Source organism: Vanellus vanellus (genome assembly GCF_965231255.1).
Source record: "Vanellus vanellus genome assembly, chromosome: 3".
NCBI lineage: Eukaryota > Metazoa > Chordata > Aves > Charadriiformes > Charadriidae > Vanellus > Vanellus vanellus.
This window is the reverse complement of record NC_138907.1, coordinates 10,601,531-10,615,746: the sequence shown is the minus strand read 5'-3', so window position 1 is coordinate 10,615,746 and position 14,216 is coordinate 10,601,531. Positions and strand designations below refer to the sequence as shown.

The 14,216-nt window shown below is 37.0% G+C and overlaps 1 protein-coding gene across 1 annotated transcript in view; it reads right to left on the bottom strand.

Moving 5' to 3' along the window:
* Nucleotides 1–14,216, bottom strand: part of PPP3R1 (protein phosphatase 3 regulatory subunit B, alpha) — a 41,812-nt gene that overhangs the window by 8,825 nt on the left and 18,771 nt on the right. Inside the window, exon 2 of the mRNA XM_082481175.1 lies at nucleotides 8,677–8,716. Coding sequence (XP_082337301.1) covers nucleotides 8,677–8,716 — 40 coding nt within the window. The remainder of the gene's footprint in view (nucleotides 1–8,676; nucleotides 8,717–14,216) is intronic.

Genomic DNA, 14,216 nt, shown 5'->3' with positions numbered 1-14,216 from the left:
TGCCCTTAACAAGCAGTACCACTTCATCTATCCTCTTCAAATTTATAGAGAATCTCAATTAAAGCACATTCCTTGTACCCTACTTTACATTTCAGATTTTGCCAGGAATGGACTAAATCTGTGAATCCATAAGAATGACTAAAAGAAATCTTGTACTCTTACTGCTGAAAAGCTTGACAAATTTTTTCCCTGTAACAACCTGAAAAATCCCTATCAGCAGCTTGATTTACCAGACCAAAGTCAGGTCACAAGTTGCTCACCAAGTTTGGGTATGAAGGAGGAACTGAGGTTCTTGGGAAGTCCTAGAAAGTGGCCAGCATACAGCAAACCACAGCAAACAGATCTTGCAGAACCAGAAGCTTTCAAACCTTCCATATCCATTTCTTTCCTAACACCAACAGTCTCCTCAACATTTCTTACCTCCATTTAGTGCATTTGCTTCAATAGTAAAATGTAACTTCTACAAGGCACATACATACCACCTGATCCACTTTACATCACATTAATATCTCCTTAGGGTTTTGTGAAAGTGCAGCATAAAAAACAAACAGTACTTAGTCTATCCAGTACAGAAGGTCACCCAACATGCAGTTTTATGTTTGGAAATTGCAGCCGATTCAGAGACTGGATCCTCTACCAAAGCAGTAACAAACTTCCACTTAAACTTCCTGATATCCTTGTCTAAAAACCAACCAGAGAGACACACAACTACAGTATTTCAGAACAAAAGGGAGAGAACACACCGGAAGTCCAGAAGCATGTGAAAATTTTCCATCAAGACTTATTTTGCCTAAATAGTAAATTCTGACATTCTGCAGTTAGTTGCTTTTGGTAATTGCTTGCAACTGGAGAGGCAGAGGGCAAAAAGGGTCAATACTCCCAGAACAATCTTCCCTTTGCTGTGCCAGCAACTGACAGATCTCATTCTGCCTCTAGGGATATAAAAATAAGGCTAAACAGCATTTGCAGAGGCTTAAAGTGGTTTCCTCAGTTTCCAGTATGCAGTTTGGTATATCAATTAATTAGGTTCTCAACTGCAATAAAGCCACATTCTGTTTTCCACCAGTTTACGCAGAAGCCTAGGACATGACTGAAGGTGTGCCCTTAACAGCACGACATCGCAGCGCAGCGTCAAGAACCCATTACTGTCAACACAGCTACACAGAAACCCCTCTGGATGACGCGCAAGGAGCTGTATCATCATATGGTAAGCTATACGTAGAACATAATCATGAGACTAAAAGAAGACAGTATTAAAGAGAACAGCAAAGCAGAGCTCCACTGGCAGTTAGCCCAAATAGTTGCTTAGGAGTTCTGCCAGCACCAAATTCTGCTTCTACACCAGTATACTGAAGGTATTTGCCAACTCTTGCTTCTGTCCACAAAAACTCCTTGGTTTCCTTTTTCCCCTCAAAATCTTAAAACTGTAAACAGAGTCAGTCAGTCTTTGAAACAGCAGGCACTATCTACCCTCACTCCCTGCCCTGCTGCCCTGAAGTTACCAGGCCCACTGCAGCGTAGTGCAAAGCCAGCACTTTGGCAAGCTGTTAACATGGGAATCTCCTTTTTACTGCAAGCTCTACTCCGGTCTTGTAACTCACATAGAAAGAGTTAATGGCCTAAAAAAGTCCGCACAGCATAAGCATTTGAAAAAGTACAGAAACATTAAACATGGCTTGTCACACTACATATGTAAACACATTTTCCACTGCAAAATGAACATATGAATAAACGTAATCTATACCTATATTACAATCATGTATCTAAGGACTTGTCCAGCCATGACATCAGTCTCCCTACTTTTATCAGTCATCTTTATAATAGTGTTCTGGTCCAACCACAACCGTCTTAGTTCCTTACCTGTACTCAAAAATCACAACATCTTTCAAGTAACTGGCCTTTATTTTAAGACAAATCCCTCATAAATGATCTATTGTTGAAATCAGAAGTTTGCAATTGCATCTAGAACTCATGCTGGGAAACCTTGAAATAAGTTCTGTGAGGGTTACTGTTAGAACTATTTCCTACTGATAAAAACAATAAAAAGTACACGAACTATTTCTTTTTAAAAATTAACTTCACTTCAAAACAACTAAACAGCAAATTGAAAGTATTACCTATAGTGTATATAATGCACTGTCATCCTCTTACCAGATCAGTGAGATCTCATTTCCAATATTAATGGAAAGACTAGCACTGACTAAAATTGAAAGATTAAAGCTTCCTAAGCAACCTGAAATACTTCACAGTTCTGCAATTTCACCAAAACACAATAGTGAAAAATGAAAGAAGCATTAACACAGCTGCACCTCTTCTCCCTTACCACACAAACTAATGAGTTAACAAATTGGAAGTTTTGAAACATTTTTAACTTACACTTAAGAAAACCCTAAGTATCAGAACACAGCAATGACATTTTTACAGATGAGGACGTAACTAAAGAGAAGCCTGAGCCAGGACAGAAGCCCAGCAGTCATTACAGAGCATCATTTCTCAGAACCCCAGAGTAGCATTAAGCAAAGTCTTATTTCGCAACTCCAGTCCATTTCCTGGTTTGGGAGCTAAAGTCCACGATATTTTTCCTCACAAATATAAAAGCAAAGACTGAAAGTGAGCCCCAAAGTTCTGTCAATGATCTGCTATGAAGTGGAGCTAATTACCTTGTATACAAGTGACTCAAACACTGCTACATAGCTTGAAATTATTACAGCTGGCACAAAAGACAGACAAGACCAACTCTGCCACCACACTGGCCTGCTAAAGTAGAGAGAGAAGATCTTCCACAGGATGTGCTAAGAAAACAAACTTTTCCCAGAAAGGTATTTTATTTCAAACTAATCTATCTCTAGCAGCACCTACCAACATGAATTAAAAAAAGAGAACATTTTATCGGGACATTCAGAAACAGATCCACTGCACACAATGTTAACAAGCAATGCTATGCTGAAAATATATGTTCTGCCATCATCTGCTGGGCATAAGAATCACTGCTACGCTGAAAATATATGTTCTGCCATCATCTGCTGGGCATAAGAATCACTGCTACGCTGAAAATATATGTTCTGCCATCATCTGCTGGGCATAAGAATCACTGTTCAGTTAGCCAGCCTTGCATCTGCAATTAGCCAAATACTTAAATTTACAAACCAGCAATGCTTAAGAGAAGATAAAGCACCAATTTATGTTTTTCTTTTAAATTTTGTATTCATGGAGATCAAGATTATGGATGATAAAGACAAGAAACAGATGACGATGCTTTTTGTGTTCTGCTGAACTGTAGCAAAGCAACAATTGCCTAAATTATGAAATTAAAGAGTCTTCATACTTAAATGTTAATTACTCCTTCTGTACACATACACATGTGCAATTTCATAGCTCATATGGTCCATTCCAGTTCATCTGCAATACAGAGTCCAGGTACAGATACAGCAGTTTCTACTAGAAATTGGTATTACAAATTTCTCATTCCTAACCTTGAAATATTCAAGCAAAGAGTCTGCCTGCATTAGAGAACTGAAAGAAGTTCTACTCTTGGGGGGGAGATGAGAGGTGAGGGGGGGGGGGGGGGGTTGAGTCAAAAAACAGTAGTGAAGAAATTAGTCTCTCTGCCAAAAGCTGACCAAATATCAGTCTCGTTCAATGTTTGATTCCTGGCAATGGACACACCACAGATGAGAGTATTTGGAGGAGAAAATAATGAAAAATCAAAGTAATTACAAGAATAGGAAAATATCCTTTAATAGTTCATAAGCATAAAAGCCTCTGTTCATAATGAACATATATGGATAAAAACATCTGCAGATCAGTGTTTCATAACTGACTGTATGAGAATTTCATATCAGAACAACTTCATTATTTTTCCCTAAACACATTGCAAGCACCTCACTTACCTTTAAAATCCTTTCTATAAACTGAAATTTAAAGAGCTTATACATTTTAAAAAAGTCATATTTCAATAACATCTCTGCCTTCATAAAATAGCTTTTAAAAATATAATATGAAATAAGGCATGAATTCATTAGACTAAGTCTTATTTTAAATTTGCAGGTTTTGTCTATTCTTTCTTCCTTTAATTCAGTCTTCACTTCTGCTGATTCTCTCTGCCTGAGCTGAACTTACCTAACAAACATGTAGGTTTTCTGGGTTTGGGGGCATTTTGTTTGACTTGGTTTGAATTTTTAAAGGAAAACAGCAAATATTTATGTATAACAGCAAATTTCAAAGACATCCTATTCATTTTTTGTTCACATTTCCTCCACGAATGTGCATATATACAACAGTCCTCATCTATGATGGACATGCCCCCCCTTTTACGAGACTGCTTCTTCTGCAGTATCTAGAGACAGACTGACTTTCTTAAAATTTCACATAGAAGAACAGAGTACTGAATTAAGTTTTCAGAGCCTGAACAAAACTTTTCCTTCTTCGGTAAAGGCTCCTTACAGGCAAGCCTTGTGCCCATGCATTTTCACAAGAGCTTCAGTATGTTTGTAAGGCACAGGATAGTTCAGATACAGTGAAGGTTTCTGAGCCAGAAGGACTGATGGTGGCAGTAGCAGACAGAGTTTTACAAGACAAGCTCAGGAGACCAGGACAGAGATGAAAACACTAGGAAATCCAAGGAGGTCCAAGTCCACAATAGTATAAACAGGGCGATAAAAATCACTGAGCGAAAAATAAGGAGGCTCAAGCTTTGTTTACATCATTTGAGGCAGAGTTTGCCTGTGACTCATCACAGCGGTCTGAGCTTCCTTGAGCTCTGGCCGCAGCGAGCGTTCCTCTAACCTCAAACTCAAGTTAGCCTTTTTTGTGCTTTGCTCCCCAGCTGACAGGAGGCTCTATGCTTCCTATGCTTTTCAGCAGAATTGGAAAGTATCCCATCAGCTTGGCACTGATGCCTGAGCCTACAAACTTAATAACTGGCTTGAAATAATACCTGTTAAATGCTTTTCTTTAAAAGGCTTTGCTGGTAGCCCTGTAGAAACATCAAATTATTCACTGTTTTAAAAGCCCACAGAGTTATTTATGCTTATTTCATAATATATTTTGAATTTCATTCACCTTGTAACTAACACAAGGCAGTTTTTTTTTTTTGTTAAGCAGTATCAGCATTAAGGATTTTTGGTTAAAGAACTACCAGTATTTTCAAAATATTCCTCTTTCATCCAAGTATTAAAATTCTAGAGCCAACAATACCTGCTTTGTATCTTGAATTCATTTGCATACATCTAAAAATGGGATGAATCAGGTTAAAATGCAAGGACTCCATGCTTCCAAGAAGCCACATGCAAATGCTCTGCGTAACTCCCATTTCAGAAGAGCTTTATCTTTCAGCTGGACACTCTAATATGTTGATATGTATTACTGAATACTCCACTCCTTTCCCCCAACACAGAACACCAGAGGATGATCCATGATGTTTTAAAATAGTCTTCAAGTGGCAACTCAAAAACCTTCATTAAAAGCAGATTTCTGAAGTGTGGTATGCTCTATGTTGAAAAAAGTAGTTTCAGAAACTTTAATAGTATTTTTTCTAATCAGTGTAAAGGTATATGGCTAGCTTCCTATTAACATGGTAGTCAAAGTAAGGAATGCCTTAAAAACCACACAGACCTCTCCGAAATCCCCTACATTCGGTGATATGTTAACAGGATAATTGCTTATGTATTCCAAAGCACTGTACATCCATGGCTTCAGAGTACACAACACAGGCACCTGCAAAGCGTACAAACCTTAGAAAAGCTGTATGTTGCTCAGCAAAGAGGTGAAGTCCAAGTGTTTACCTAAATGTTTAAACCTGTACTTAAAAGGTGGTCTTTTCAGATACTCATAACTTTGAGCCAGTATTTTAAAACTAACAAAAAACAGACCAGAATGTGGTCACAGAGAGCCCAGTTTCCACATGTTTTTCAAATACAAGATCGTTACGAAAAAGAGCATTGCTAAGGTATCAGAAAAAAAGATTTTTGTAAAGAAAACATGTTCCAAATTTTATTTTAAAATGTTCCCAGGTTAAAAAAAAATATTTTTTCCTCCATAAGAATGGATTGCGGAGATCTCAAAATAAAACAGACCTTCAGCAAAAGCTCTCACCTCTATCTACAGTCTTGTCTGATTCACGAATATAATGTTTCAGAGTAGCAACCAAGACAGCCATTTCAGTCTTGGAGATCAGATTTCAAAAAGATGACGCCCTTGAGAACACATTCAACCACTTGTCTTGTATATGCTTACACACAGCTGGCCTAATCCTTTTCATGACTTCAGATGTGTCAATTACAATTTCCTAAGTTAGAAAAGAGATACCAGTCTCCTTATAAACCAAAACATACTATAAAATATTGTTTATATTATAAAATACTATACTATAAACTATTTTCTACCATAAAATATTGTTTGCTATACTATGAAATAGTTTTCTTCACAGGTTTTTGCTAGGATAAAATTTTCTCATGGCTAATTTGACATAGCTTGGCTGACATCAAATTTTCACCACGTAAAATGGTACTAGATTTTCAGTAATTTCTCAGACATAGCACAGCTGAGAAACAAAACTATGCTCTTCAGCACCACTAATTCAACCTATGAAAAGAACTAACATTATAAAATGAAGGGTAAAAAGAACATTCTTGACTATTTAATGGTGTGCGTCATCGGCACAGTATCCTGAATTTGCCTCCTGCAACTGCCAACTTTAAAACAAAATTATTCTTATAAAATGAGGCACCAAAATAGTGACTGCAGTGCCAGGCAGAGGTGACAACCCAAAGCCACCCTGCTGACAGCATAAACACATTATTGCTAACTGACAGCCTCCCCAAAAAGTCTAACCATTCAAAATCCTTATCAAATGATCTTCAAAAATGTTGTCTGGTCTTGCCCTGAAAAGCTTTTGTCCTGTCAGTGACAGCTACTTGGAAGCAGCATGAATGTTTAACATTTGAAGAACAAGGTGAACACCTGCTTAGTGGACTTATTCACAGACATGCTACTGTACACATCTGTGCCGCAAACCCCCCTTCTCTCAGGATATTCAGCCATCCAGAATCTTTAAGCACACTGCAATCATTCCAGCAGTTAGGCACAATCAAGCAAAGGGCCGTCTCTGATAAATACATCTTCCCTGATGTATGTTGCTCCCAGAGAAGCAGCTGACTGACTCTCTACTGTGAAAAGGGCCATCAAAGCTTTAATTGTGCAAAACCGCAGATTTACACGATATCCTCAACATACAGTTTAACCACAGAATATAACACGGAAACCATCTCTTTCTCTGCAATAAAAGGGGGCAAAGAAGCTCAGTAATAAACCTTTAGGTTGGCAGTTGCTACCAATGAATATAGCTTGTCCTAGAATCAAATGGCAGATGGGAACATGTTGCTTACAACTCTGGCAGAGACACACATAGTTTAAAAAAAAAAAAAAAAAAAAAAGAGAAAGATATCTTCAGAAGCCAGTTTGTCCCTAAGGAAAAACTGACCAATGGAGCAGTAACCCAAGATTGACATACACGATTCAGGAAGAGACTACTGAAGTTTTCATCAAGTATGAAAATTCCACCCACACACCCATATTTAACAGAACATACACTGAGAGCACAACAGCAATGCAGTGCTGCGGAGAAGATTCTCAAGTGTTTACAAACTGATGACTCAAATTATAATTCATGTGGACATGTGTATTAGGCATAGAGGACTTGCAAATTACTAGCTAAAGCCTCATTTCTCTGAAAACATATTTAGAAAAAGATTCCTCTATGATTATTTATTTTATATTACCATTTGAGTTATGCTGAGATAGTGTTCAATTATGACTAGCATTGTGAAAGCAATCTAGAAGACAGTCCCTATCTTGAAGAATTTGTTATCCTGTTTAAAAAACAAGATCTGATTCACCAAAGATGAGGAATTTTATCAAGCAGTACATCCATACATACACAGGTCTATGCATGACTTAGTGCTGAATAAAAATATTCAAGGCAAAACCAGTTAAAAATAAGTACGCTTAGCATAACACCACAGGGACACTTCACAAGACGACCTTTTCTTTGGTCAGCTTCAGGCAAGAAATATTTTGTTATTTTTACAGGGCAGACTGACCCCATGAGACAGCAATGAATTTTATGCTCACGTGGCCAAAAGCGCATAACACCAAGTGGCTTCTCACCTAAATGCCTGGCTGCAAGCTTACACAGGAAAAAATGCTCTTTTAACCTCAACCTCTCTTTCCTCTGAGGGTGCAAAGGCAGCTTAGGCAACCTCCTTCACCCCTAACATAGCACATACTGCACCACAAGCTGTTCCGCATCTCTGAGGAACTGGCACTGGGACTGATGGAAAAGCCCCACCAGTAGAACTACCAGTTATAACACTTAACTTTACAGACATCTAAACTACCATAAGTTTCTTTTGCATTCTAATAGAAAAATTGAGAAAATCTTTATAATTGATTTGTTTTAAAGATAGATTGTAAAATCAAAAATCAGTCAAACAGCAAAAGCTGTATTTTTTCCAAAGGTAAGCTTTCACCTTTTAGTTTTACTCTTCTGGTTAGTACATAAACTGCACAATTTTTTAAGCAACAAATCCAGTAAATTCATACATGAAAGTTGTACATATCGAACTCCAAATAAGATTAACCTCTCTAACAATATAACGTAGCAATTAAAACACTTACAGTGTGAGCACATTTCCAAAGGGTAACTTGCCTCATTTCCCTGAAACACAAAAAAAAGAACAAAGTCGCAATTATTCCCAAGTTAGCTTAGAGGAACTATTTTAAGTTTCAGGACTGTAAAGACCTTGGGCAATCCAAGTTACATGGTTATTTAAAAAATAAAAAATGTACCAGGGACAGTGTTTTATTTGAATAGGAGGTCTATGTTACCAAAACATATAAATAAATATAAACATCAAGAGGTCTCCTCTAATGAGAATTTCCATGAACATCTCAGCAGTCCACATGATGATAAGAACTTCAATCCCATATCCTAAACTCCAAAAATCAAACTCACTACTTATATATTGTGCAAATGCTACTTTTCAAGTTAAAATACTTAATTGCAAGACATCACATAATCTTACCATTTTATACGCAGAAACAGACATGTCCTTATGAATTACCATGACAAAGCTTACTCAATTAGCATAAGAAAACCACAGCGTATTTTCTCCCCAGAGCCACCTGCCCACTCCCTCCAAAAAGGATTCACACAGGAAGAATGATGCAAAAAAAAGTGGTTTACATGACAAGAAATTCAGACGAAACCGCTTTACATTAAAATATTTTTGTAATGTACTATGTTAATATGCTCCTGTTTTGTAGCTGAATGGAAAGTTAAACCAAGATTTAAAATCCTTGCTGCACTACGACACAGTCATAGTAAGAAAAATTAACACTTTGAGTATACAGTCACTTTGAACTCATACATACTGAAAAAACTACAACTACTGCAACATGAACGCCAAAAGACACTAACATTAAACGTTGGTATTTTTTCTGTAATTACCTCTCTTTGAGCCAGAGAAAAATCACAATACACACATGCTTAATTTTTTTTTTTTTTTTTTTTTTTTTTTAGAGTCAGCCAGCAAAGGAGTGACCAGATAACTTAAGAGATTCATAACTTAAGATTCATAACCAAACGTTTTAAAAAAAAATATTTTTAAGGGACTGTTTTATACAAGAAAACAAAACATATTTAAGATGACTCTCAGACACATTCTATTCAGCAGTGTTTCTCTTACAGTGTGGAGCATAGGGATTCCATAGCTGAACACTTGCACAGAAAGACTCCTCAAAATAATACAAAATTGAACAGAAATAGAGATTACTTGACAGAAGGGAAAAAAAAAGGAAGAACTACATTTAGCCTGGAAGCATGCAATTGCATTTCCTAATAAGGACAGAATGGGTTAGAACAAACATCTCCTGAATCTAAACAAGTCTGAGAGGAGATGTGTTGTTGTCGGGGGAGGGTCGTTTGCTTCTTTTTTTTACCTCCGGAACACATTCACTTTGCTTATCCCCCACAATCCATAAGCCCTCTTGCTTTATAATATACTTGTTTCATAAGCAGAGCAGTAAAAGATACAGCCTTAACTTCTTCCCCAACACCTACTTATAGCAAGACAGAGTAGCAGAACAGAAATCCCCAAAACCTCAAAAGCATGACTGAGATATTCTACAAGAGAAATTCATTCCACTGTGGCAGGGAATCCAGGAGAACAGTGCCACATGGAAAACCTTGGACGGAACCCAGTCAAAGTCTTAATAAAAACAGCGAAGACCAAAACAGGTAATAAAAGCCTAGTATATTTAAATGAATATAAAAGGGTAGGGGATTTAAAATGGGGGAAAGCAGAATTTTGAAACAAGAAGAAACAGGAACCAGGGGATCCAGCTAGGCTGCTCAAGACACGAGGTCATGAAGAGGCAAGAAAAACACCAGACTGGAAGGCTGCAAATTAAAGGAGAAAGTTGAATTAAAACCAGTGCACTTATGCACATGCACACACAAATATACAATCTTAACTACATTAGAAGACTGCTCTGCGCACTTACATCCTTGTTCAGGTCTTGGGATAAAGTTAATTTCCAGTACAGGCTACTGAAATCAATCTGCCCAAGGAAGCATAAAATGCTCCTGAAAATTGAGCAGGAAAAACTAAAAAATGGGGGTAACTTTTTTCAGTTCACTAACTGATTAAGCGTAATGTTTATAAGGAGTCTTACTATGCATCTAGATGCACAGGCTAAGCCAATCAAGTAATCTACGTGAAGTAGCCTAAAAAGTATTTGTGAGCAGCAAAAGACGTGAATAAACTTCAGCTTAGTTTTTCTGTGAAACAATTACTACTAAAAAGAAGCGTTAAGAATACTTACCTATCCAGGACCGGAATTTGGATAGCTACAAAAAAATGAGAAAAATCTAGTAAGTGACAATGTAAAAATTATATGATTATTCAATATTTGCTACATAGTACTTAAATAAGGTATTTTAAAAAGTAGTTACCTGCTATTGATGTACTGAGTGTTCATCTTCACAGGAGATTCCGAAAGTCTACTAAGCTTTAAGACGACTTTAATCCCTTCTTTTTTTTTTTTTTGGTACAAATAAATGTTTAAGCTACTCATGACAAGATTCCCAGTTGCACAGCTATGACCTGGACAAACATAAAGGTGTTCCTCTGTACCAAAGACCTGATCCTCAGAGATGATTAATAATTTGGTCTTCAGGGCAGGCATTTTTCATTGTATTCTGAACTGCAGTACAAAAAGGTCAGGTATGTGTCCCCAAATACAATCAGTATGTGTACACGCTGTATGAGATACAATATAAGCCCTTGGAACACAAGTGCTAAAAAAGCTAATATTTTCTTGCTGTTTAAGAATATGTAGGTAATGAGTAAGATGGAAGGTCTAGAGCTACATCCACATTAATGTGTTATGAAAAAAAGCAGGGAGGGAAGCACAGCTATGAGACTTCATCAAGTATCAAATGAGCCCTTTAAGAAAAGGAAAAAAAAATAATATCGGGTACACGCTTTCATCTGAACAGTTTTAATGCAAAGAATTACCGAAGTTTAACACCAGGACTAGGTAGCATTCTAAAGAATGCTGGAAAATACTACTTTGTGACTGGATGCGCTAACAGAAAATTGGACGGTTACTGCAAGAGATCATCATAATTATAAAACACTGCATTGACTTATATTTTTTATTTTATAGTTTTATGATAATGATACTCATTTATAAAGACAGAAGTCACTGTAAAATCTCTAAACAGCATGTCATTTAATCTCTGATGCAGACCTGTCTACAAATAAATGTGTAGAGTAACAACGTTCTGATGCAACTCTTAAGATCCCCAACTTAGAAAACTCATTATAATATTAGCATTTCCTGCCAGATACATATTTAGCATACCTCACGTGAAGTGAGAGTATCCTCTCATACACCATATTAGCCATTTCAAAATGAGTGACACATGCTTTGTTGAAGAAATACCGCTTGTACAGCATCAACACTCCACAACATATTCACTTGGCACCTACGCCTAGTATAAAACACACTTTCCTCAGCTGCATCTGGGCATTGCTACCATACTGCTGGAGTTCCACTTTTTTCTCTCAAGTTACAAACTTCGAACAAGCAGCTGGAATACTACGGATATTTTGCACAGCCTTACCCTTTCAGAATAGTCTTGAATTTTTTTTTTTTGAATGCTGTTAGATCCATACAAGTTAACTTAGAAATAATTACAGATTGAGGAACAGTCCGGAGTCTACTAACAGAAGGCTGACCAAATTCTGAACACTGCAGAAATACCAGTTTACTAGGGAGAGGTCAAAACATGTCACTGAAGTATTTCAGAAGTTCATACGACATGCAGTTTGTTCCTTCAAGAATAAAATTGTTCTTTGCAATTTTATTCTCTCCTAATTATTCTCCTTTTCTCTCCTTTCAGCAGCTGTGCCTTTTTACTGATTAAGGGTAACCTATTAAAGGATTTTAGTCTTTATTTCTTCTGCAGATTATCCATAAAAATGTGTTTCTTAATTTCCCTTTCTTTGGCAGTTACTTCAAACACAAATCACTCTCTCTTCTTAAGATCAGTTTTGCACATGATCCTCCAAGGTCGGATAGTTAAGGGCAATTATCTTGACAAGTTTCCTCTTAGTGAAAGACATGAAGAGCTGTGGATAGAAAATAAAAAAGGAAATTTGCAATTAGCAAAATTAGCAGCAGAATCTAAATTCTTCACTGAAGTTGTTTATACAAAACAGCTTGTACACAGCAAGACATCAAACTACAAAGCAGTTCTTCAGCATCCATTAGCAGGATACACCTTCTAGTTCTGTTTGTATGTTACTTTTCTGCATGATGTACATCTTTTTGTGAATAGTTCAAAGACTTAAATTACGGTGTTAGCCTTCAATTAGTTTTCTGCTTGTATAAAAGTAGAAAATGTGTTTAAATGCCAGCAAGCCACGATGTCAGCTTAGGACATATCTCAAATTTAGTCCTCAGAAGGTGGTGTGTGAGGGCCTACAAATACAAATGAACTCCCAGAACAGTTTAAAAGTTAGATCGTTTCAAAGCTTTTGATTTGTTTCCATAGGCAGACAATGAATTAATTCAAAAAGCAGCAAGAGTAGTCTCCTAAGATCTGTTTAGTACCTGTACAGAAGTAATTGTCCAAGATTTACTATAATTTCTGCAGCAACATATAAAGAAGTGTAATAAGCTCATCCTTTGTTGTAAATGGCCTTACATGTGCAAACTGCCTGGACGGTGCAGACGGCTGTTACACCTATGCACCAAAGCTTCCCACAGAAACGGAACATTACTAGTGTTTCTGCATCTGTGTTTTTGATACGTGGGCACATCAATAGGGTGTTGTCAACATGCTATATGTTCTGCTTCCTGCATTTGTCCCTGCACCTCCTAAATTACTAATTATCTTTGTTATCACAAGAAACAAACTAGTTGGTACAAGTGAAACTACTAACCAAGCCACATCTGCTGGCGGTCAGAACTAGCAATTATTGAGATAATAAAGTTCAATTCTCAAGTTACACAAAAAGCTGTTTTCCATCATCCACTACTACAGCTAGAAAAGAATGAGAGCGCTAAGAGGAAAAATGGCAGAGGCTGGCAGTCAGCATTTAAAAAGAGCCTCCTCAAAAGAGCCCTCCTCTTCCACAAATGCACCAAATGCTATCTTTTCTCATTCTTCTCCATAGCACCAAAATAAATGATTTCTGAAAATTACCTGTTGCAGAGTATTCTTTGTCCTCCTTTGAGCTCATTTTCCATGTCTGGCCATTTTCAAAGCTTTAACAATGAAGAACTTCCAGCTCGATAAAGAGAAGTTTGGTTTTGTTTTGGGTTGTGGGTTTTTTTTGGGTGTTTTTTTTTTTTTTTTTCCATGACCATTGTTTAATAAGTTACTAGAACTTTGACTGTCATACGTTGGCACTGTATTCTTCAACAACCACCAGGCAAGCTGGCAAACTAAAAAAACTATGGTATTTGTTATTAAGGCTGCAAAAACTTTTGCAGGAAAAGAACACACCGCACAGACACATCCACAGTGGTTTAAATGTTCATTAAAGTGAATTTCAGACAAAGCCCAAGAGGCTTTAAGCCACTTTAATATTTGAATTTCTGAATTAAATATTGGTCACAAAATATGCAAGATGTCACCTACT